At 40.0% G+C, this 26,032-nt stretch overlaps 3 protein-coding genes across 4 annotated transcripts in view; all 3 read left to right on the forward strand.

The window, feature by feature from the left end:
* The window catches only part of LOC126565725 (guanine nucleotide-binding protein subunit gamma-e), a 377,807-nt gene that overhangs the window by 238,080 nt on the left and 113,695 nt on the right, over positions 1–26,032 (forward strand). The gene's annotated exons all lie outside the window — the stretch shown is intronic.
* LOC126564633 (ankyrin repeat domain-containing protein 13C) overlaps positions 1–26,032 on the forward strand; it is a 250,773-nt gene that overhangs the window by 20,644 nt on the left and 204,097 nt on the right. The window lies entirely within an intron of this gene.
* LOC126565771 (AF4/FMR2 family member lilli) overlaps positions 6,907–26,032 on the forward strand; it is a 54,065-nt gene continuing 34,939 nt past the window's right edge. The window contains exons 1-2 of the mRNA XM_050222979.1: positions 6,907–7,019; positions 22,987–23,107. Coding sequence (XP_050078936.1) covers positions 6,997–7,019; positions 22,987–23,107 — 144 coding nt within the window. The 5' untranslated portion in view covers positions 6,907–6,996. The remainder of the gene's footprint in view (positions 7,020–22,986; positions 23,108–26,032) is intronic.

Consider the following 26,032-nt stretch of genomic DNA (forward strand, 5'->3'; position numbering starts at 1 on the left):
TGTACTTGCGATGCGATAGAAATCGTTAAGTTTGCCGCAACCTACTTTCAGTAAGCATGTTCATGCCAACGCTTAAGCGTCATCGTTGCTGTCCGCGTGTCAATTTCCTTGTTAGGGCCAAATGAGGAAGCTCTCTTTTTTGGGTAGCTATTTTTTGGGCAAACAGTTTTACAGGGAAATGCAAATGATAGCGTGCGGCGGGCCAACTTCAGAGAATAGCGCAAGCGCTTATGAAATCCTCGACCATTGATACAGAAACCCCCAATACATTAGCGAAACAGCAAAAATAGATACAAAAGCATCCAAAATAGTTACGGAAGCTGGTGAGATTGATATGGAAAATGTATTTTAGCCTGTTCGAGAGTTAAAAATTGTAAACAAGCTTTTTTTACGGTAATATTTTATAATTCTATGCATCAAAAATTAACATTAAAAATTAGTTAATTAAATTGGTAAAACTGTACGCACTACGCTTTCTAGACGAACGTAAAATATTTTTTTCTATCTAAACGTTTCTGTCGAACCGTTGGACGACTGAACGATTTTTGAACGCATTTGTATATACGCACTGGTTCAAATCTCGAATTCAAATATTAGAATGTTTTTGTGAGACGGTTTTTTTTTTGTATTTTTGTCGTTTGATGGTAAAAACCAAATCCTTTATAATTTGTCACTATATGAAATTAATTTTCATTTGATTTTCGCGCACAGAAATTAGGTAATTTTATTAAATATTATTGTAGAAAAGTTTGTTATTATTTTTAACTCTTTAACTACATAATATACAATCTCCATATCAATCGCACCGGTTTCCGTAACTATTTTGGAGGATTTTGTGTCTATTGTTGATAATTCGCTAATGTATTGGGGGTTTCTATATCAGTGGTCGAGGATGATCATAAGCGCTTGCGGTATTCTCATTTGTAGTTCCCTGCAAATGACAACAAGTGTTTTTTTTTATCATACTATAAGCAATAACTTTCGATGACTTTTTATGCTTAAGTATTACGACTCGGTATCGTATTCTCAAGACTTTGCACAATTTTCTCAAGGCATTTACTCTTTGTTTTTTGTCTCATCCCGGGCATGCACGTTTAACTTTCGAAGATCTTGAGTGGATATTATTCTTCTTGGCCTAAGAAACATCCGAACAGATGTTCCAGTGCATTTACATTGCATTAGTTTAGTTTACTAAACTTACATAAGCTGCTTTGTTGAGAAAATTCAACTAATATTTCAGTCAGAGCACTGCTGGAGCACCATTATTTAATTTTTACTTCATTTTGGACAGAGTTCTCCTTCAAAACCTTGACGCCTGTTAGGTGATGCCGGGCTTACTAGACTTATTTAAAATGTGTAGCTAGACGGGATTCGATACGTAATTCTGGTCGATCAACGAAAAGCATCTCCTTTACCACATGGAGCCTCAACCAGCCTTGAATAGTTTTATAAAAATCATTGGCATACACACACAGCTTTGAAGTTGACGAGGAGCCATTTAAACTTCGGCTTAGTGCAAGAAAAATTTCTATCCAATATAATGCAGAAAAGCAAGATCAAAAATATATTTGACGGATTATAGCCAACCAACTAGTTGGTTGTGGCGCATGGTTGTGGATGCTTAGTAGAAAATTATGACCTGCTAAATGATAGTAGCGATGGTAGCATTTAATGTTGCTGACGGTGTCTACGTCTGTTTTCTTAAAAGCTTTCTTCCTTTCGGTTTTGCAAAGCGTACCAGCAGCGGCTTCGACAAGAGTGCGCTCGTTGTTGGCTAATGTTTGATGTTCTATCGTTCAAGCTTGATGAACTTCTGGAACTCGTGTACTCTAAGAAATTTGCCAAACACATGGAAAAACGGGTTCTTGGTGGTGGTTGGTCGATCGTTGGCGTGAGGAGTTGATGGTATAAAATGTATTACTGAGAGCTCGGGGCAATGTCAGCTGTAGAATGGGGCTGTAGAAGAAGAGAACTGTTGTAGCAGGGAACGGTAAGGTACTGGCATAATAGAAAAAGGGTTTGAGCTCACAAAAAGGTCGCTTAAAATATCTGCTCCTTTTTTCCAATCTTTCGATGTAAAGATAAGGTTTGCCGAGGGTATAAAAAGGTTACAAAAATGGTTATGTAAGCGAGAAGATGTATGTATAAATACACCTACACAAGAACAATTCAAAAATGAATTACATAGTAGGTTTTATTTTAGTCTTTTCTTTGACTCTACTCATAGATTGCAAGAAGGCTTTCTTTCATTTTTGAAATATGAGCTGTGTCGTGGTACGAAACTATATTTGAGTTGGAAAGTTGCATTATAATTTTCCGTTTTCAACATCATGCTATTGAAGCATGTAATTAAATCTAAACCACTGGTCAGTCAACCACTGGTTGGTAGTCTGAAGGGAAACATCGTCTCCGTGTCGCAATAAAATGACATAACGATTCATAACGATTGTAATGATGATAATGACGATGATTTGCTGTTTGTTTAATCGATTTGCTTCGTTGAAAAGCTGCACTGGAGTAGACGTAAAGGGGAGGAGGTAGTGTGTGTGAGGCAGAAAATCTGAAATTGATTCGAATAGAGAACAAGAACGTTTTCAAACATTTTCGCTCTTAACAACTCTAGTTACAGTGTGTGTGTGCAAATTTTATAACTGTAATATTGGCAGTGATTTCTCGATTTAGACAGTAATGCCAGTTTAAACCAATAAAACGCGGCTTAAAGGATGCCGCTGAATAAAAGTGTGCAGCTGCACGCATATATTTTACGAGCTGCAACTTGAGAGAAGGGAAGCTGAAAATAATAATAATATTCTCTGAGAGACGCGAACGATATCTTCTACACTAGTTTTGTTGGCAGGGCGCCAGTGTTCCAAAGTACATGCTTAGCTGAGTTGTTGCCACTTCCCGGCTCTTTATGGCTTCTCCTTTTCCCTTTGGTTTGACTATTTTCAGGATCTTGACCTTCTCATTTCCATTAGGGGGTAATTGTTTTCAGATTACTTGGAATTAAGAGGCCAGATCAATGAAATAATGTGATGAGCTGTCACATTTCCCCGGTCAGTAGTAGCTACGTCATAGATACATAGTTGTGTTATCTTTCGTTCATCTTTCGTTTCGTTTCGATCGCTTCCGGGAAGGAAAGGATAACCTTTTTTCTACATGATGGGCAATGGTGGCAGCATATGCGAAGGAGCACGGATGAATTGAATTGAATGAAAGGAATATTTTTCCATCAACCCAGTTTGGGTTCATGAATTGATTGGAGTTTTATTTCTAATCCGAGATTGCATCTGATGTGATTCTTAGTCTGATTATTTGTTATTTCTAATACAGTATTGGACAAAACAAGTGCAACCAATCAATCCCAATCATGAAACCCTTCACTAAAGCTTGATAATAAGTCCATTGTGAGGAATATATTTTCAAGTTGATTAAACTTAAACTATTTTAAACAAATAAATAATAAAAAATAAAAATTGGACAACGCTTTCTTCTTGGACAAAACAAGTGCAACTTCGCGTGTTGTTTGCCAAATTCAAATTGGCTTTCAATATTTCCTTTGGAAGTCCTTTGTTTTCAATTACAGCCTTGCATCTGCGATGTATAGACTCGATCAGGTGATTAATGAAGTTTTGTGGAATTGCTGCGCACGCCTGTTTTTATTTGTGCAAACAACTGATCCTTGCGTCGAACTCCTTCACGATCAATTTTCACGATCTCCCACAGATTCTCTATAGGGTTCAGATCCGGAGATTAGGGCAGCCAGTTCATTTCGCCAGTGCTTTGGCGGTGTGATTGGGATGGTTATCTTTTTGAACATAACATAACATTTTTCAGGATGTCATTGTGAATGAAACAGACCATTGTTCCATCGATTTGATGAATTGGATGCGAACCAAGAAAGGTTCGCAGAAAATCCTCTCCAGACCATTACACTGCCTCTGCCATGCTTTACCGTTTTCTGACAGTAACGTGAATCTAAGCGTTTTCCAGTTGGTCGCTTTCAAAGATGTTCAACTTCGGCTCATCACTGAACAGAACCGTCCGCCATTACTGCACATCCTAGTCAATATGGGATTGAGCAAAAAGAAGTCTTTTACTTCTGTTCCTAAATGAAAATCAGAGGTTTCTTCGGAGGACGTCGAAAAAACAATCCGGCTTCAACGGCACGTCGTCTGATTGTCTGGTCCGAAACCTCACAACCTTTTCACCTCATACTTGTCACAAATTGTTTTTTGTGACATTCCACTCTTGATTATTTTCTTTCTTGGTTTCACTCCAAGGCTGTCAGTTGTCGTTTTGGAATCTATTTACAAAAATATAAAGAAAGCATCAGTACTGACCTTCCTCAATTATTATCAACGTGTATTTACATTGTAATGTTACAATAACGCAAAAAGACCTCTTTTTACAGCAAACAATTTTTTTTCCAACGTAAAGCAAAGTTCTTAAACGATGCTGGTAGAGATAATAGTTAAAAAAAGCGAGAAATTGCAGAAGTATTACAAAATGGTACTTGTCCACAAAACACTCGCTGTGATCTGTCAATTTGACAGCAAACAGCTGCAATAAACATGTAGCAAACATCTAGACTCCTGAACCGTCATCTGCATTAAGACTGGTGTCATTGCTCGATGTCATACGCAGATTAGTCGTACGATCATTTTCGGTTTGACGTTTGAATGTAAAAAAAACGAAGAAAGAAGGCTTTCTTTATACAAGCATTCTGCTACCAGAGCAGTTACAAGTAATTGGCCTCGTAGTCCGGTTAATGCACACTAAACTTTGGTGGATCGGACGAAAGACTGTACTACAGGAATACTAAAATTCCGGTGTAATTAGACATAAGAAACCGCTTGCCATTACAGTTGTGTACCTTTTTAATGCTGCTGCAGCTGATATTTATGAACAAATATCGTTTTTTACAAATTATCTTTTAACATTTTAATTTGTTACTTCTGTCACAAGCGAGTTCAATTTGTTGCAAGGCACCGTGCAACGAAATCATTTTTTTTTATTTGTTGGCACGACCAAAATTGACGTTCAACCTCATCTGTCAAATCCCATACATTTCCCTTACAACTAGTGGCATGCCACCGAGCAATGACACATGCCTAAGTGTTTCGTTTTCGATTTCGAAAAATTGAAATTTACTGATCCTTTTTATGATTGCGCTTTTTGAGCACACGTTTTATCCAATACTGTAAATAGTAGGTTTTGCATTGTTTTGCATCTCTCTCCTATACTCATATGTTCTATTTTTATTCTTTATTTCTTTCAGATCATACCACATCTGTCAGCGACATCGATCATCAATCCAACCGTGTGTTAGTTCCTTGGCGAAAAGAATAGTGATGTGCTATACCGTCTCACACGTAACCTGAGCCTTATGCACAATGTTTTACAACTAATGTGAAACATCTAAACAGCTTCAGAATTACGCTATATTGTTGAACGATCTGCTAGTGTGTTGTGTGTAAATGTTTTTTTTTTATTTATATTTTCCATTTGTCTATTTTCTCCAGAGGGTGATCAGTGTATTTGTGTTGTGTAAGTGTGTGGTGCAAGTGATTTAACAACACGAGCATAAATACACGTGCCTCCACAGCAGTAGTGGCTCCGACAGAGAGTGATAGTAAGAGAAAATTGATAGGAGCGAGGAAAACGGCCCGATAGCGTCTGTGTGTGCAACCCTGTCTTTGCTACACTGTGCTTGCGTCCACGATCCTCTATTGCATGTGGCAGTGAAAATGAGCCGTCAGCAATATAGTAGTGTGTAAGCTGGAATGGTGGTGTGTTAGTGGGTGCTGATAGAAGCGCGCAAGATAGAGAAAAGTGAAGGAAAGCCAGAGAGTGCATATTCCCTACCGTCTGATTACACAGCAGTGCAATTCAAAAGACACATTTCTACCCTCAAGCTACGGGGTGGAAATACTTTTCAGATCTGTGTGTATTGGGGGCGAAACTAGTGCACACACACACACGCACACACGCGCGTGAAGCAGTGCAGAATGAGAGAAGAAAAATATGAAAAGGAAGAGTGAAAGGAAAGAGAGTGAAATAGCAAAATAAAAAGGGGGTTTGCATGTGTGTGTGTGTGTACACGCTGTGTTTGATTACCTTTGCCGTAACACGCAATAGAAGAAGAAAGTGTATGTATGCGAGTGGTCATCCACCGTATGGAATGTGAAAATAATTTAAAGAAAAATCAATTTGCAATAGAAAAGTAGCCTTACAGCAATAGCGAAGAGCGGAAAAGAGGGCAAGAATTTAGTGATCGTGTATATATTTCTACACATATATGTATGGTACGTGTGTCCTGTGCGCCTAGGAGCGTTTATCGGTGATTAAAGAAAACGTAGCTTATCGTATCGATGACGGGCCAACACAAGTGCAATAACGGTTCTGGCGGAAGAAGCGATTTTAACCCACAATAGAGGGCGGTTACGCCTAAAGGCGCTAAATGGCCATAAGCCAACAATACCGTACCTACTCCACTGGCAGGATAGTGCATCATAGCTGAAGAAAATCGTGCCCGTTTAGAATGTTGAGTGTATTTTTTAAGTTTAACCCGTTTGTTGGTGTGTGGGGCGATCGTGTTTCGATGCGAATTTTCCGATCCCCTTTCCGAAGTGTGGTCGGAAGTTTGATCAGTAAATGAAAATCAGCAGCAATAATCAACCTCCCAGTGCAATCGTCACGGCGCGTGGTACGTGCAATGCAATGAATCAACAGTGTAGGCGGAATTGCAATAGCATCGCCAGAAACAGTAGTAGTAGCAGCAAAGTAAATTGTTTCGTTCGCCGGGAGTTTGCAGGACGTCTCAGCGCTTTCTTTGACGTACACACAAACATATATACGCAAGCGCACGTTTTAAAAGCATAAAAGCCAACAAGTAGCGCGCCATCGATTGATTGGCAGATCAATCCACCGTCTTCATCGGCACTGTCGTCCGCGTCGTCACACCGGACGACCGGCGTAGTCGGTGAATTGGACATGAACAAATCGCTATACCCAAGGTAGGTACGAACAATGCAGATGTAAAATTGGGATCATTCCTTTTGACACATATTTCCCCTCTCCAGCGAATGCCAACCAGACGTGTTATGTGAATAAATTTGGACGTCAATGTGAATAGTACATTGCTGGAGACGATCGAATCCTTATCCCTATTTCACCAATCGTGTGGGGTTTCGGTTAAGGATTCTCGTTCCAACTTTGTCATTTACATTTTATTACAAACCTTTTTGGGTGTTTACCTTCTCATCAGTAGCTGACGTTTCTTCCCGGTGACAAAACGTTCAGTCATATTTATTCAAATCCTTTTCCCAAAATAGATTTCAATCGTGGGCTTGAATAGCTTTTCATAGCTTTGTTTTGTTCAACCGTTAGAGACTAGAGAAGTAAAGAACTGTTTTTTAGCTATTTTTTACACGAATAACACGCGCACGGATCAGATGCAAAAATGCCGACAATCATATTGCGAAATGGTTGTACTAAGATAGAAGTTGGCTTATGCTTATCTTATCTGTTGTACAGCTGTTGTACTGCTAAGGTGATATGAAATGACTAGGAAGTCCTAAACGATAGGCTAAAATCTCCGGAGATTACAAACTTATAGAAAAAGCAAATATTTTTTTTATACATTATACATATTTTATATTTTATAACTAAGATAAAACTGAACAATGTTGAATATTGTTTCAGATCAGTTATTATCCTTTATTTCTGTATTGGTATTGATAATATGATTTTGAACGTATACTAAATTGTATTTTATGCAAAGAATAACTAGGAAATCCTTACTAAAGCCTTATCCTTATGTTTATATAACTTAGTAATCACAAGCGGTGTTGACAATACGGCATTGTACTGTCATAATCCATTATAAATAAATAAATTGTTACTTACTTACTTAGTTATCAGGCGCTACAACCGCTTTGCGGTTTTGTCCTGTTGCTGCAGAATGGCGGATGATTCCACGCCATCCTCCCACCTCAATCTGGGCCTACTACGTCTCCTCTGTCCGTGTGGACGGCCTAAAAGGACTTTCTGAGCTGGGTCGACCGGTGCCATGCGTATAACATGGCCAGCCCTTCGGAGCCTGGCGAGCCTAATTCGCTGTGAGGCTCGTCATTGTAGCGGGGCTCGTCCATTGTCCTTCCACACATACGGGGCCAATCATCGTTCTGAGCATCTTCCTCTCGAACGCTGCTAAGAGGGCTTCGTCTGTTTTGGACAGGGTCCATATCTCAGAGGCGTATGTGAGTACTGGGACTATAAAGGTACAATACAGTCCCAGCTTCCACCGTCGTGACAGGATTTTGAGGTGAGATGTTTCCTCAGGCTGTAGAATGGCTGGCTGGCCACCATCCTAGCGAACCTAGCGCGCAACTCCGTCTCAATGCTGTTTTCAGTGCTGACTTTTGACCCGAGATTGGTAAAGTTTGGGACGACTTCAAATTTGCGGTCGCCTATCCGTACATCACCCCCACGTAGTTCTGGATTTCTCCGTAGGGCCGCTGATCAATGCCAAGCCACCATCAATTTGGTCTTAGACTCGTTAACCTGCAACCCGAGGTTTTCTGCCGCATGTTCGGTCCTTTGAGGCCTCTGCTACCTGGGAGAGATGCAGACCAATGATGTCTATATCATCAGCGTATGCAAGGATCTGGGCTGACTTATAGCCCTCTCTAGCGCCAAGTTGAATAGGAGACAGAGCGAACCTCCCTGACGCAGGCTTTTGGTGGTAGCAAAGGACCCTGAGAATTTTCCATCCACCTTCACCTGGCATGTGGCACTAGTCATGGTTATTCTAATAAGCCTGATCAGTTTGGCCGGGATTCCAAAAGAACTAATGGCCTCGTAGAGTTTTACCATGGCCAAAATTTATGAAGAGATGGTACGTGTTCAACTGCTGTTCAGCCATTTTCTCTAAGATTTGCCGCATGGTGAAGATCTGGTCAGTGGTAGATTTTCCGTTTCGGAATCCTCTTTGATAGTTTTCAACTATCCGCTCAACGAATGGGACAAGCTTATCCTGAAGGATTAGGGAAAATATTTTGTAGGCGGTATTCAACACCGTAATATTATAGTGGCGTCCGGGTGTCTTGATGTTATTTAACCGGTATATCGAGACCGTCTGCTAGTGGAGCCTTTAGCTGTTCCTTTAACTGGTCGTAGTGCATCAAAGTACTGAGCCCGTTGCGGGAGGACATCTGGCTGGTAAATAAATTGTATTTTATGAAGACGGAAGTTTGTCCGTATCCGTTGTTTGAAGTAACAGGGTGTCATGATATAGTATACTCAGACTTTTGAACTATCCGCTATCTCAATATGTATTACAATGTAAGGTGAAAGAGTTAGTCCAGCATTTTGTAACAATTAAATTTCCTACTTACACCTTTTAACCGGTTGCTTCTAGTACAGAAGAGCATTTGCTGTGATAAGCACAATTTTGCCTTTACTTTATGGCTAACAGGCGAAAGTTTAGTTCTGCGTTCGTATTTGTGTCACAGAGTTGGTATTCGAAGGACGATCAAAAGTAGGGCTTACAGATGGGCAAATCTGACCTTCATTTGAATATCGAAATATATTTTTTATTCTGGTTGAATGCCGATAAAAAGGAGCGGGGTGGGAGAATCCCTCATCGTAGAAGACTTGGTACGAGTTGAAACGATGCAAAGCTTTACCCGTGCTTGCCATTTATTCTGCTGACAGAGCAATAGACTAACAGTTCGTAACGAATGAATAGAAAACAAAACAAAAAGGTTTGCTGCACTTTATTTTAGTTCTTTTTTGCCTTTTCATGAGTGTGCTTAAGATTTCCGTCAAATTTGTGTGTAGGGCCAAAGGTAAGTGGTGTTTTCTTTTCGGGATTGTGAGCGAAAGAAGGAAAGATAATGTAAAGAAAATAATTATTCAAAATCGAATGTAGAAAACATGGTTGAACTTGGATACGTAGAGTAAATACAACATGAGAGTAAATGTAACATGGGAAAATGTAATCTCTTCGTATGACCCAAATTGTTTACCAAATCTCAAACACATCTACTTGTCTTTCCTTACACCAGCGCTGCAGATACTGGTATTGAGTTGGGTGAGGATTTGCATTTTTTCTTTCGCACGAATTGCACCAGGCACTATTTACGGATGCTTGCCATAGTCTTTCATTTATTTTTAGCGTTACCATATTTCTGTCAACTGTGTCAGAAAAATGAGGCAAAGGGAGGAGCAAAATCATTAAATGACGATGTTTTCTTAAAAGTCGTTCCCAAAGAACGATTTTCTGGTTATTTTCGTGATATTTTTGTGATATTTTTATTGCTTATTGGACTTTAAGAGCTATAGAAGCTGATTATAAATGATACACGATCCATTTTGTTTTAATTTTCTCATCAGTTACGGTCTCATTTAGCAGCAGGCTAAAAGCATCACAAATTCAGCACATAAAAATGGTATTTATTACTGAAACCGGTGCAATTGAATGGTTTATGTCTTGAAAAAATGTCGCATTTGTTACAAGGACATTTCCTCAAACTAATCTTCACACAAACACTAAACCAAATCATACTTCCGTAAACCACAACACTGTGCTCCAATCGCTACGAGCTCGGTTGCGAACGGTTGGCGCCGACCGAAAGCACACACAGACATACGCTAACATAATAAAAAGGAAGGTAGCGTCATCATAGGCAACAGCAATTTGCGATTTTAGTCAATTTAATGGGACCGAGTTGATGCCGATCCCGTTTAGCGATTGGCGAGTAATATCTAGCTACAACACAATGAACGCTGCGTGAAACATTTATCGTGTGTTTCAAGGGTTTGGGTCCGTATTGTCTCAAACGGAGTGAAAGAAGCAAGCAGAGGAGTGCCCGTTTGGTGTGTATGTAGGTGATAAGGTTGGAAATGGAGGTTGTTTTCATTGTGAACGCGCGCGAGAGCGTCAAAAGTGTCGCCGATTAATCTAGGTTAGCTCGACGGCTTGACCGTCATTGTCGTCCGAGAGTTACTCACACAAGTGTGAAAATTGATTCGAATGGTTGAAGTGTGACGTGTTTTCATGTACGCTGCTGGTATTTATACTTTTCTGGCGCTAGACATGCAACACATTTAGGAACATTTCGTGAGAGATTTTTTTGCATTTAAGAGATTTTCATTTGTCGAATAAATTAATGGCCTGTGTCATGTGTCTTCTTTGGCTTAACGATGTACTAAGTCACGCTGGCCATCTAAAAGCCTTCTAGACTTGATGATATAGCTTAGTTGGATAGTCAGTTCTCACTATAGGGGAACGGTTCAGATGGGTTTATAATCCTTGTCCTGTCGTGTGAAGACTGACACCGTCAATCTTCACACTTGCGTCAATTTTGAATAAAGGGTGCCCCCGAAAGTATAAGCACGATTAAAAAATCAGACATAAAATAAAGGTTTGTGGTGTGTTTTGGACTATTTCTCAAAAAAAATTATCTGACCTCCCAACCAGGTTCAGCACAGACTTGTTCCGAACGATTTTCGACACTTTCTTCCAGCCTTTTTGAAGACTGTCGATGTTCTCCGAAGCTTTCAAATGTTTGCTTAAGTTTCAAGGTCTGGCTTCAGGGCAGTTTGGGGGATTCATTTCTTTCGGCACGTACCCCGTAGCCTCATGTTCGTCATAACATGCGATCGAGTCTTTGGCATAGTGAACAGAGGACAAATCCGGCCAACACTGCACCAGCATGTTTTCGTATCATGGGCCACTAACGGTTCGGATATCATCCCGCATTCGCAAATGCGGTTGCCACACCTTGCCACTTTTCCGATTTTTTCGAGAATTATAGATTTGTTGGATTCTTCGACATACTGGCTTTCAGGCACGGTGTAGTACTGACCACTCGGAAGAGTTTTGTAATCAAAATGTACATACGATTCATCGTCCATCACGATACATGAGGGTTGGCGACACAGCAGCTTGTCGTACAGCTTCCGAGCGCATGCGGTCTGCTTTGTACTCCGTTTTGGTTTCTTTTTTGCTTTTTAAACGTTTTCAAACTCAATCTTGCCTTGGCACGTTGGATGATACTTTTTGATGTGCCCAGTGTTTGAGCCGCGATCGTGAATGGAACTTTCCTTCCTTTGTTTGAACGCTTTTGCTATTTCCCGGTCCAACTTTGGATCGGCAGGACCAGGATTTCGGTTACATCCTCGAAGCTAGACTCCTCCCGAAACTTTTGAATGGCGGGGTTCGTACGGCACCGGTACTCCAAATCTTCCTATTTCGCTAATTGACTTAGCGAAATGTTAGGAGTCGAGCACCATTTTTTTTTCTTAATTACGGCCAGGCCGTACTCCTTAAAATGTAATCTTATATCTACTTTAACAATTCATGAAACTTATATCCTATTTTGAGGGTAGACATTTCCTTATCCCCCAATTCAAGTGCACCTTATCCCGGGTGAGCTTGGTTGTGGATGTTGTTACTGCCAGGTATGGTTCTAAAGTTGTCCTCGCTATGTCTGCTAAGGGGTTGGCGCCTCTTTGGATTGGCAGAACGCACCTAGGGGCACCTGTCCTAGAATATCGCGCATCGTTACCGCCGGAGATCTTCCAGATGCCCGAACGGCTGCTTAGAGTCTGGGTCTAGCCGCATCAAACTCCACACATGACCAGAGGATGTGGTCAATGTCGGGGTATCCGTTGCTATAGCTGCAAACCTTGGAGTCGGCGCTACCTGTACGTTGAAGATGTGCATTCATCGCATAATGGTTCGCCATAAGTCTCGACATCATGCGAATAAACGCACGATCTATCGGGAGCCCGTGAAACCAGGGACGCAGGGAAACCTGTGGTGAAATGGAGTGCAGGAACCTCCCGAGTTCGTCCTCATCCCACATACTCTGGGGATCCGGGGATGTACCGGATTCATACCGGGGATCCCGCAATGAGCAGGCTACCATATAAGCGATATTCGGAGTACTTTATTGAACAAAGCGTTTAGAATATTCAGTATTTTTTGTATAAAGTAATCAGAGCTCTTTAATGTCTCGACGGATTTCAGTGCTTCGATAGCGCTAAAAAATAGCAGCCAGCTCAGCTACATAACATATAGAGAGCATGGCTGTCTAAGCTTGAGGAAAGCTTCGGTGCTTGTGTTAAAAACACCGAAGCCCGTGCCTGCCTCCGAAGAGGATCCGTCTGTCTGGTACTGTTGAGGATTTGGATGGCCAAACTTATTTACAAATATGCTGGGAACTGTCCTCCAGCGAAGATCATTTGGAATGTTCGTCGTGTCCTCTCGCGTGGAAGTGGCGGAGTCGAGCACCAATTGTGCACAATGCTTTTGCGCTTTTCGACGGAAATGCCTCGCATTTTAACAGACGCTATTAAACAAAATAGTTTCAATGCACTAGCGTAGTAGTTTTGGATGTAAACAATCAACCATATCAAGAATCAGCTTGTTTAACGTCATCTGTTTATTAGAAACGTCATTTAAAAATCGTGCTTATACTTTCGGGGGCACCCTTTTCGTGTTGATGAGTGACAAACGCGTACTAGATAGGCTAAAGTAAGAATAAAAATATTGCATGAAACTAACCGGATGGCAAAGATGTTTGATATTTGGATGATGGTAACATGTCAATTAATTAAGTGCCAGCACATTCCCTTAGCACAGGAAGGAAATAAGTGAAACCAGAAGGTGAATCAGTAGTATCCGTCCTAAAGTTGCATTACGAATGCTCCAAACGATCTCCGCTGCGATGGCAAAAAAGTTCTCCGGATGTGTGCACACTAAAATGTTTCCACCATTTCAAGTTGATTTTATTTCTCTTTTTATTTCAATGTGTAAGTTTTCCCCCGGAGGTGGGAACATGTGATGATTAACCTGAATCTATACTTGGCAGGGCCATCCAGTGTTCTCCTGGAAAGACGAACACGCACTGGAAAGTGAGGTTTTTTCTTGTCGCGTAGCTATTTTCGACTGGTCATACACATAAATTATGTATGTGTGGGGCATTGGTGATCGAAAATATTTAACAGAATTTAATTAACCACACCTCTCTCGCAGTGTGTCATACGTCGTATGACAGGGGAAAAGAGTAGTTGTTTCCGAAATGAGAATCCGTAATTTGAGGTTATAAAATATAATGAAGATATTTGTGCGACGAAATTACGCGACCGTCTGGCTCAAAAATGTTAAAGACTAACCAACAACAAAACCGTGACAAACATTCATTCGTAGTCATCGTTGTCCCAATTTGTAGTCTTCCACAACCCGGATCTAATTTATATCAACACCCTGGACCGGTGGCAATCGCGCACCGGAATTGGAACCACCGGACAGGTGAAAGTTGTTACACGGCAAGCGAAGCTAGTTACTGTGAAGGTGGTGGTATGGATGTGTATGAGTGTGAAACAATTTTGGTCGTTTTCTTTTTCTTACACATCGTGCTGATGCGTAGACGTAGCTGAAATGTTATAACTTTTTTTTTCCCTTCGTTTCGTTCGATGCCGGTTCCGTCGAGTTTCCGAAAGCGGAGAAATCTCGTCGACGGGAGATTAAGTAAGGGTAACAAGTTACAGTCCAGTCTGCAGAGGGAAGGGCATATTCCTGGGGTATGGTGGTGTTAAATGGTGTGTTGATGGAATTTAAGCGGAGCAGGTGAAGGTTGTCACGAAGGTTGTGGAACATTTTGCAGCGACAATTTTGAAGCACTTTAAACCGGGGCGGTCCTCGTTTTCGTATGTTATTTGCAAGCGAGCCAAACAGAGGCTCAGAATTCAGCAACAGCGCACATCGTGCGCATGGACTTTCTAAGGCGACGGTTTGTCTGTAAATTGTGTCTTGTGACCAAGGTTAAAATGAGAAACAGAGGTTTGTTTGTTTTTTGTTTTGTACAAGCAACAAAAAATACTTTAAATTGAGGTTGGATAAAACCAAGCCATTATTTAACTTTGTTGATATCATATTGATGTGTCATTTATTCTGAAGTCTTCCAGATTCATGTGTTTGTTTTAGTTTAATAACAGTCTCTCTCTCATGACAAAGGAACGTATAGCAGATTTCTTTGCTTATTGCTAACTAGGATGGCAGTTTTGATACACAAATTCTTGCGTGTTTTCATATCAAACCTAAAGAAAATTCTGCTCATCCTTTTGCTACTCTGAACACTTCAGTTTATAACCAAGAAAAGAAAAAAGAGATTTGTGTACATACTTTTACCGATGTCATTCGGTGCTCCTCGAAATAGCGAAAACTCCATAAAAATGATTCCGCTTTGTGCAGGAGAAAACACAAACGTATGGAGAAAAACGGTAGATGCACGCACCTGATAAGCCACGTGGTAATCAAATCATAAACCATCATATTTATCCACCACCAGTGAAAAGCTAGTGCTTGATGCTTCCCTGGCACCGTTTCGAGCATTTGCGTCGGATCGACCATTGAAACCATACCAAACCCGACGAAGTTGCAAGTGTCCTCGTTTGTGTGGTATATGGTGATGGGGTTGGTGTTGTATGTAGATTTTTACTGCAAGAGTCCGTGTGGCAAAAGGTATTCCGCAGAGGAAAAGGTGGGTTCGTATTTGAACCCCCGATTAAATCAGTGGTTCTTACGCACGCTATTTATGTTATTTCTTTCGTTTGGCTTTTCCGGGTAGCTTGAGCGCGGAAGCAAGTATACGTTCGGTTTGTACTACATGCGAAGCGAATGGATGCCTTTACACCTTTGCCAATGTTACAGCTAAATTTGTTTGTATTATACTTTAACTATTTTTGAAAATACCTTTAATAACATGTACTCTAAACTATGGAAGTAACATTTTACTGTTTCATTGCTTGTATTGTATATTGCTTTGAATAACGTCCAACAACACCATTAATCATGTGTGAAACTTCACAGAAATTAGTCACAAATCCTGACATAACTCAAAATCCCTCCATAACTATAGAGAGTAATGGAATTTTCCAACCTTGGCAATTCGCTAAATCAGCAGCAAGTATCACTGCTCTGCGTACGGCTGCGTAGTTTGTTTATTGGGTTAACTAGCTGTCACCAAAACATAACTGACCCGCGGCGGCTTAATGTTATTAGCGGTGAATTGTGGATAGGAAGTGCACCGGAAACAAAGATACACACAGGTTATGGTTTAGGAAAACATAATGTTGTTATCGTAACGGATGATACAATAAACGCAAACTCTATGAAATGGAGAGGGTAGAGAAGAGGAAACGACATATGGGAAATCGTGTGGATCTCACGTTACACGAGAGAGTTTCTGCTTCTGTTTGTTTCATACGCATGTTACACAGTTTTTTTTAAAAAAACCTTTAAAAGTTTTAACAAATATTTGGATCCCAATTTATATAAAACATTTTTAAATTGAGTGAAATAGTTTCAACAATAGAGTAGGTGAAGCGAAGATGAAAGTGTCATCCATTTAAGAATTCGGTCAATCATCACTGGCTGTAAAACGAGAAATTTTTAAAGTAGAAATATAATTTCTACATTAAACGAAAGGTTTTTTATTGTTGTTTTATCACAAAACTCAAGAAAAAATATATTTGTTTATGTACGGATGAATTTAAGCAGCTTCAGTATCTGTTTTTTTCCAATAGTGTGCGTGTTGGGCAGTTGACAAATCTGGCCAGAGCTCAATTGGGCCTTTACGAGCTTTAATAAAAAGCAAAACACACTTTTCCAGCCACTGATCGTCATAAACTGTCATGTTCATAGATTGATTTGGTTATAAAAACTCGTATTTTGTGCCCACAGCTGCTGATGGCTTGCCATACCATGAGATTGCGGGCAAATTGGTCAGCAAAAGCGAACTTATATTTGTTGGGAACATCGCCCCGTGCTGTGGCAACCCGCGTAGCTCGTTAGAAACGAGTCACACAATTTTTGGAGCACATGGTTTGGCGATGTAATTATGAGAGTTCAGAGTTCTGTTTGGTTGCATCGAGGCACGAAAAGAGCGGTAGTCTGCACTCAATCCGATTCTTCTGACGGTACTTATGCTGCACCATACTTTGTTTTTTTTTTTTGGAAAAATTCCCATCCGAAAGTCTAAGGTTAGCCTGTAACGCTCCCAACATCTTCCAGCTCAACTGAGGATCCTGACTGTTGAAAGAGGATTTTGATGTACCTATCTATTGATGCTTTGACGCTTCCGAATCCGTTTCAAAACATATTCAAATGTAGAAGACGCGTTTTTAAGGAATTTTCCTATTTTTCTCCCGAAGCAAGTTGAATTTTCTAAGTGGGTGTGCACAATTAATTGTTTGTTTATTAATAATAACTGAAACAAGCACGATTGTGCCAAAACCACTCCATAAGAGGGAAGAGTTCTCCAATATCTACTCATAGTTGTCCAAAAATTCCATATAGTACGACTGGGGGCTTTACTGTACATAAGATAGAGTGACCGAATTCTATATGAACAGTACCTTATTTTGAATTTTGTTTTATTGATTTGCTAGCAGTTCTATGTATGGTGCGTGACATATGCCACAATGGTTAGTGTTCGGTGAAATTGTGTGTCGGAAATAGATTTAGTTGTGCGGTAAGACTACGTTCCTACTAGCAACTTCCGGTGTACCTGGCGAACAGGTTACGCAGTGTTTTGTTTGTGCCGCCTGTTATTTTTTTGCAATAAAATATAAAATATTAAATGTTGCTTTCGTGAAATAAAACCGACTTCCGCGGTTAAATTTTTGAACAAGATTTTTCTATATAAGCAAACCGATTGCTCGTTGAATGCCACCATCCATCTGTACATTGTGGGTGTTTACAGTGAGTCGATTACTGGAATAATTTGATTGTGGTGGCACCATTTTTACAGTTTCATCTAGTGTTGCAATATTTTTAACCGTATATGACTGTTTTATGTGGAACTATTAATGTTAAATGCTGTGAGATTGTGCATGCTGCAGATGGTTTTAATCGATTTCGTATCATCGGAATCGGAACCAAAAGAGCGGGAGGCTATTTTCGTAATAAAATGCGTTATCGTTTGTGCTACAGATCTTTTTATTTGTGCAATTGGGTGATAAACTAGTGTGATCATTTAGCATATGGTAATTAGAAGAGCGATAGTAAGTATTATTAATTGAACATAGCATTCTTCTTCTTATTCTTCTTCTCGGCGTGACCTACTAGGTCACCCCAGTCTTGGAAAAAACTTACTTAAACTTGTTGATATCATTTAGTTGGGTAGTAAGTCCTCACCACGGGAAACGGTCCCGGATGGGATTCGAACCCCGGTCCTGCCGTCTGAAGACAGGCGCCGCTGTCGCCTGCACCAACGGGGCTTCCCGGTCCTGGTGCAGCTAAGTTGGTATACTAAGCTCTATCATTAATTGCTGCAGGTTTACATCTAATTTAATCTAAAAACAGGGATTTATTCAATCCAACGAAAGAGAAACATTAGCAAAACCCAATATAGTAATCTTATTTTATATTACGTTTGCCGTTGATTTGCTTGTTCAAGGGTTAAATACATTTCTTGTTTTTATTAACAAGGAACGACCTGGCCTTATGCAACTCAATAAAAAGTAAGATAATGTCCTGATTAATGAAACTTTCCTACATTTGTAATGATATAGTTTTCGATATCTACTTAGCATCTCGTCAAAGTTCAGTGGCTTCTTATGCGCGATGAGATAGACAACCACAAGTTATTAACCAGGAAGCTGTATGTTTGTTACATGAAGGTGTACCATACGTCTATCGTTCCATATTTACACATTCCAAGCTTGTCTGGTCTTTGAATTAAGCATAGCGTACTAGACTCGTTATTATGAGCTGCTCCCGTGATTTGCAAAACGAATAAGTTGCTTAGTGACATGGTCCTACAAGTGTTGGTTTGCCATTCGAGACATATTCCCATACACGCATTTACATATTTACACACTTTCATATACCCTTGCCAATGGCATGTTGTGGTGGGTGAGGTTGGTTAACTTTGTGATAACATAATCTAACAAAATTAGCGTCTGGTCTGCTTTACGAGCTGTGTTTACGCATATCTGTAAGTGTCGGCAGTTGCTGTACCTTTCATTCGCGTATGGTTGTTGTTAATGGCGAACGAATACATTTCTGTGGTTTGTGGGACATGTCGCTTAGAATATATGATGTCCCAAGTACAAATTCCTTCATATGTATCAGCAACTTCAAGTTTGCTACATATGGAGATCAAAATAATCAACCACATGTTTGTGGGAAAGTGGTTAAACAGGGGTTTGTAAACACCACCGCGGTTATCTATCAATAATTGTTGTTTAAATTTTTTAAAAATCAACACATTTTCAACCACATTAGGTGTAAGTGAGTTTAAGTGGGAAGTTGAAGCTTTTTTTAAATTTTTGTTTTGTTTAATTTTCACTAGACCTGTTGTTGTTTAATTATTTATTTTCTTTGTTTCGTTACTCGTTTGTCTTTTAATTAAGGCAAACATATTGTTAGTTATTTATTTTTTTACGGTATGTGAATTGAACTCATCAGATATTGACTAATCAAATTGGAAAAGAAAATGCCAATGGGATGGGAAATACTGGCCATAATTATCAATCTTTAGTCTGTACAAAAATTCAGCAGAAATACTATCCCTGATCCAAGTTTCAACACATATGGATAGCAACGGTTAATATCAATTTTCTTGCAAATGCTGCATCTTGTGGGATGCAAATGGAATCCATTTTAAACGTCCTTGGCACCTTGGCATGTGTATAACTTTCGAAACAAGACCATACGAGAGCAGACACAATCGGTTGAAATTTACGTTCTGTACATAAACGTGAAAGAGTAACGAAGAGAAGCTGAACAGAGATGGAGAAATTTTAAGCAATCATGTCGCATGGTATTCGAGCTACTACCGGCGGTAATGTTATTCTTTTTGCTCCGAATGTTACCATGCCTGGTTAGATCATATACAGCCACCATGCGAACGATAAAAAAATGTGTGTGCTGGGTATTTTTTCTTCGTACAGTTTTTGTTGCAGGATGATGCTAGTGTCCTTTTTTATAGCAAAATTTTCGAACAACGACGACGACTTTTCCTCGTCGTTGAATGTATGGTACGGAAGAGATCATCAAGTATGCATCATACCAACGATAGTGCCATGCTGGTACACGGTGCTTTATTGTATGTGTGACGCAGTGAACTTTGTATGTGTGTTATGGATAATTTGTTAGCCCATTGTACATGGGTGCGTCGGTTGAGTAGAGCGAATGAGAACAATGCAAATTTTCTGAGTTTTTTTTCGAAATACTTTTTGAAATGCTGAATAATTAATTAATGTTGGTTGGAAACGAATGGCACGTTTGCTTCATTTTCCCTTACCGATATGATATAAATTGAGTTCAATGACATCTGGTGGGATACATTTGCCAGAAACCAGAAAGATAGGTCAGTTGTGAGCAAGACCAACAGAAATGATAAATAAATTAGCTACAGTTTCAACCGGCTGTTGGAATAGCTGAAATATTGGGAAAATTGTATTCATCTAATATTTAAAAAAACAATGGCAATACGGTGGACAGCCGTCATATTCAAATATAAATGAATAATCCTCAAAACAGCATTGATCTAGCCAAAACTCTAGATTTATGAGCATCGATTTGAACAATTAAATGGTTTGGAAAGTGCAAAGGACCAACCACTATGATTCTGATTGAAATTTTGTTTTGAAAAGGGTGGTGAGACCACGAGTGCGAACTACAGTTATTGTAACTGTTATAAATTCCACAAATGTTTGGCTTCTTCAACTGCTATTGATCTAGCCAAATGGTTTGCTGGCAAGCACTTGCCTGGCGAGGCATAAGTCTAGCATCTCTAGACGGGCTCCTGCCAACAAGTCGTTCCGACTTTTGACAGAAATATAATGCCACCAAATATCTTGCATGGATCATGGTTCGTGTGTCTTCAGTTCTCCGCAAAGAAAAAAGTTTGCTATGAGAGATTGACTAGAGAGCATTAAAGATGTAGCAAAGCTAGAACATCTGTACGCTTAGTTGTATTGATATTCGTATGAAATCGATCGAACCTCCCTTTGTATTTTATCACGAGCTTGAGACGTTTCTCAAACGAATCGCATGCGACACCCACCTGTTCCATCGGCATTTCGTCCCAGATCTTGGAAATAACGTTCTTGAATTGGTCGACTGTGTTCACTTTACACTCGCTTTTCTTGGCCAGCATGTATGATCATATATAGTAATCAAGGGGATTGAGATCCGGGGAATAGGGTGGCCATGACACCTTATTCTGGAGAGCCACAACCTTCTCCAGAACCTTGGTTTTGTAGTACACGGCGTTAATTTTGACGTTTTTCTCAATAAAAACCAGTAGGAGCTTCCCACGCCTGGATACGGCCCCCCAAACCATGACCGACGCGGCATTCTGGAACCGTAGGATGTTTATTTGGGACGGGGGGGATGCTGGTCAATGTCGGCGCCCACAGTCGATCATTTTGAACATTGTGCGGCTGTCCCAAAACGAAGATTTTCTCATAGAAAAACACAAACTCCGGACCTGCGTGCCGCGAGAATATCAATTTGCATCTGTCCAGCCTCTTCTTCTTTACAGCTTCCGTTACTCCATGTTCGCCTTGTACCCTAGGTCCTTCGTCATAATATTGTAAGTCGTCCCGATTGACACATTCAGGTCAGCATCAGTCTTCCGGATCGAACGGGTCATTTTTCGACTGATCCGCTACCTCAACACTTTGATGACTGCTGGTATCCTCACCGAACGCGGCCGCCCGGATCTTGTACGGTCTTTGGTCGAGCCCATCTCCCGGTACCGACGGATGGTATTATTAATTCCGCTTCACCACGTGAGATTTCAACCACTGGAATATGTCGCCGGGTTGCTTACTTCCCACAAATAATTTTACTAAATGATCGCGGTACTCTTTCATCGTGCGCAGTGTTTACACACTAAGTGACAGTCGACACCACATGCAACGGTTAGCCTATACATGGTACAAAAGCTGATAAAAATATTAATACTCAGCATACACAGAGTGCACAACTACAAATCGATGAAAAGTTGTATTCGAACTTATTGAACCACCATGTAGGACTTGTTTTTGTATTTGTTAGAGGCTTGTTTGTGCTTTTTATAGAAATTGGAATTTATTGCAGTATTATTGCTTTCTATATTGGTATTCATTGCTGTTAATTCGATTCGATATTTCATTCAATAGGCAGGAACCACACCACAAATTCTCCGACTTCTCCGGGGAAGAAAAATCTCGGTCTTATAATCGCGACGTGAACAGAAAAACGTGATTGCTAGTTGTGCGGACCAATATCTTTCTGTTTTCTGACTGTCCAGGTAGTCTGATGATTCTAGATGAGAATCTTCCTTACTGGAACGTTGGAGACATCGAGGCCCTACCTTTTTTTTTAGGTGCTCATCGGCGGAGCAAGTCGTCCAGGCGACTTTGAATATTCGGAAGGAATATCTCTCACATGTTGGGGGTTTGAGACCTTACCTTGGGTAGGGCGACATTCAAACCTCTGGAAAGAATGGAACGCAAGCTTTAGCTTGTTGCACCTTCTCTCTAAACTGCTCTCTAGACGGCTTTATTTATACCCAATTTTTGCAATAGTCTTTGCTCGGTTTTTTGTAACCAAAAAATGTTCCTTATTGGTTTTTCTTTTTGTTATTGCATTTTGTACACAAATTTTTACGTTCGCACTAAATGTGTCGCGGTGCGATCAATTGTAGAACTTGCAAGAAATATGTCGCCATTATTGAACTGATCGATCGGACGCAGTGCGATCGATTGCTGAGTCTGTCTTAAATGTTGGCTTTTAAATGTGTTTTGAATTGATATCGTATTGTATTATACTCTAGTCGTTTAGCAAATATGCTACACAATGAATACTTATGTTTCTATAATTGACTAGACTTTGCTAACAGCCAAATTATATAATTCATTTGCAGTCGTTATTTTTCAATTACTTTATTTATATTTTTCTTTTTTGCATAGGCACGACGATGAGCATGAAAGGATGGAGCGGAGAGAACGGGATAAACAAGCCCGTGCCCAACTACAGGCCGAACGGGAACCGGAACCCACAGCACCACTATTTGCAGCACCGGTTAAAGTGGTAAGTGTACCTTAACATCTCTGCAATTAAATGTTTTCCATCAATTTTTTCGATGGGTTTTTTTTTGGGATAGACACCGTCCTTCATAGTACTAGACCGGTATCAAATGTCATGTGGATATTGCCTTTGTATGAAAGATTCACTTTTTAAACACTTTTAAATAAATTACAGTAAAGCCAGGATTATGGATTTGCTACAACTTGTACTTAAAGAACTAGACTAGATATTTCACTACAATCAGCAAGTATTGTTACTTACAGAGTTTTCAAATCTCCTGGATATATTTCTCAAGACTTTTCAACTTTGAAAGATACGATTGATCCTTGGAGTGTAATAGCACGATAGATTTGAACTCCGACGTACAAAAGTCAAGCACTTGACTGTGTGCAAAAGTATATCCTGAAAAAGCTGCATCTATGAAACATTTTCTTACTGGTCGCTAGAATGTTTGACCTGCGCTTGGTGAGGTTTTGTGTGAAGTCAAGATATTTGTTCCGCTTGTTCTCTGGTTTAACATGTGTGTTACCGTGTGTGTAGAGCTATAGTTTGAATCGGAAACTTTTAGCCGCTGAGAGCACTGTCTATACATTCATGCATTCCGTGTTGTAGCTGCAGGCGCACCACTTGGTTCATGTCAAATTGCAGGCTATGCATTCGAAAAGGATCAGAATTGAGAAGAACGCAGCGCAAAGCTAGAATTCACTACGTTTCGTATCCGCTTCTAATCCCATTGGAAATACGAATATCACTCCCACATCTCAAGACGAGCAAGTTAAATGTTTATCCAACCATGAACCGGGCAAATAAGGTTATGCTTGCTTTCTCCCTCTCTCTGTGGCCGCTTTTTTTGTTCGGCACTCTGTCCCTTTGCACTCCAGCTGAGCGCGTGCGATGTTCCGTTGTTCGTTCCGCGTTGTGCCAGAGACAAGCAGCTGCTAGATGCAGTTACATTGGTCGTCAACTTTTCCAGTACAATGTAACTGTTTTCGAAGTGTGTTGGATGGTCTGGTAGAATTTGTGATTGTTTTTTTTTTATCTTTCTTTGACGCTTTTGATTGGAACGGATCATGATATAAATCGTGTTTACTATATTCAAGTAATAATAAATAAAATTCCTGTATTAGAATATATTTATGATGAAAATGCAGCTATTAAATAGGATGCAAATTTCATGTTCCTGTATCTACTTACCAACAACATATTGTTTAAAGACGATAGCGTCTGCTTTGAAGTTAGAACGCTTCACATCGTATTATCTTCCTTCATTTTATTGGGCGATTTCTTGCGATACCTTATCGTGTGCGCTCCAATTGCGACCATTGGTAGAGCTTAGATGATTGCTCTGCGTCTCTGTAACATGGCGAACTATTGGCAAATAGGTTTACGAGTGCTGCGAAGCGTGACGACGTGAACCAAGTCGTCTTTGAAGAGAGCTCACTGTACTTTTCATTCCTCTATTTATTTGGCCATCCTCAATGCGCTCCCATTTTGGCGTGTTTGTTTGTTATTTTTCCTATTCTCAATTTGACCACTTTGACTGAAATTTGTGACCCGTAGCGAAGAACGATGGGTGGTGGTTCCGGGTTTTCTGTAAGCGTTCGCTTACCGGTAGTATGGGATATGCACATAAAATGAAATACCCTCCGATACACAGCTGACCGTAAAATGTACGCCTTGTTGGGCATCCCTCCCCACCCTGCACCGAATATCCGTTCGTTCGATTGCACAGAAGGCAACCGGTATGGTGGGTAGGTGGAAAACTATAGAAACTCTTTCAATTCCCACGAGGGCATAAGCTTTACTGTAGTTGGTTGAATGTACGGCTTAGTGTATGTCCCGTGATGGTCTGTGTTTGTGTGTTTTCTTGTTGCGCATGAAGATTTTTTTTTCCAGTTTCATTGACAAAAAGAAACAGTACTTTGGAAAGACTTCTGTTTCTGGTTATGGGTTGGAAGGACAAACCGGAAACGGATGAAGATTTGAGAGCAACTGTTGTGGAAGTTTTATTCCCTCTGCATTTATATCGTCCTATAGTTTTTTCGATATGGTTTAAAAAACCTTGAAGAAGGGATGTGTATGGATGGAAATTTTCTTCAAATTAGTTACAGAGCTGATTCGACCTTCGTATCGACTCTGAACGCAAGACTGAAGGTACTGTTGATTGTTGTTTCGTTTGTAGTTTAAAAAAAGAAAATTTATCAATAAGAAGCTTGAAAGGTTTGTTGATTTTTTTTTTGTTTAAGCGAAAATAAATCCTTTCGTCCATTGCAACTCTAATTAATGTAGCAAATATTTGTTTCCCGTTGATATTTTAAGTAATTGAAATAGAGAAGTTTAGCGATCGATATCGATATTCGCTGGGTTTAATAATTTTAATTAGGCGTGTGAAGCGCCCATATGATTGTTAAAATAAATCTAGTTTTCCTTCATTTAGTAATTTTATTCTTTTCTGCTTAATGTGTTCTAGTAAAGAATTCTATTCTGTTCTAGTACTTATTAGTACTAGATTCAAACTGATGGGCGGTTGCTTCGTGCATGTTTAAGCATTAGCTCTAATGGAAGCAGAACCATGACGAAGCGTTTTTGCATTCACAAACTTCTCAGTCGCGTCTGCTCAATCCAGCAGCAAGCATTATTTACACTAATATGTATGTGATTTTCCAGCTCAGTCCCACCTTCATCCATTTTGGAAAGCGTCCATCCAAGATGATAATGTGGAATGGATACGTGGGTACTAACGGTAAGGTGATTTTGCCTGACAAAGCAAACACTAATTACCATAATTAGTGGATGGAAACTGTTTCCAAAGGCGCGACTCACTGCAAGAAAGGTGGTGTACTAAAGCACATTTGGTACGTCACAACGTTGATGATACTTCGAAACGTAAAGATTGTGTTTAAAAGCGAGCAAGAGGAAAAGATTCTG

This window comes from Anopheles maculipalpis, chromosome 3RL (assembly GCF_943734695.1).
Source record: "Anopheles maculipalpis chromosome 3RL, idAnoMacuDA_375_x, whole genome shotgun sequence".
Lineage (NCBI taxonomy): Eukaryota > Metazoa > Arthropoda > Insecta > Diptera > Culicidae > Anopheles > Anopheles maculipalpis.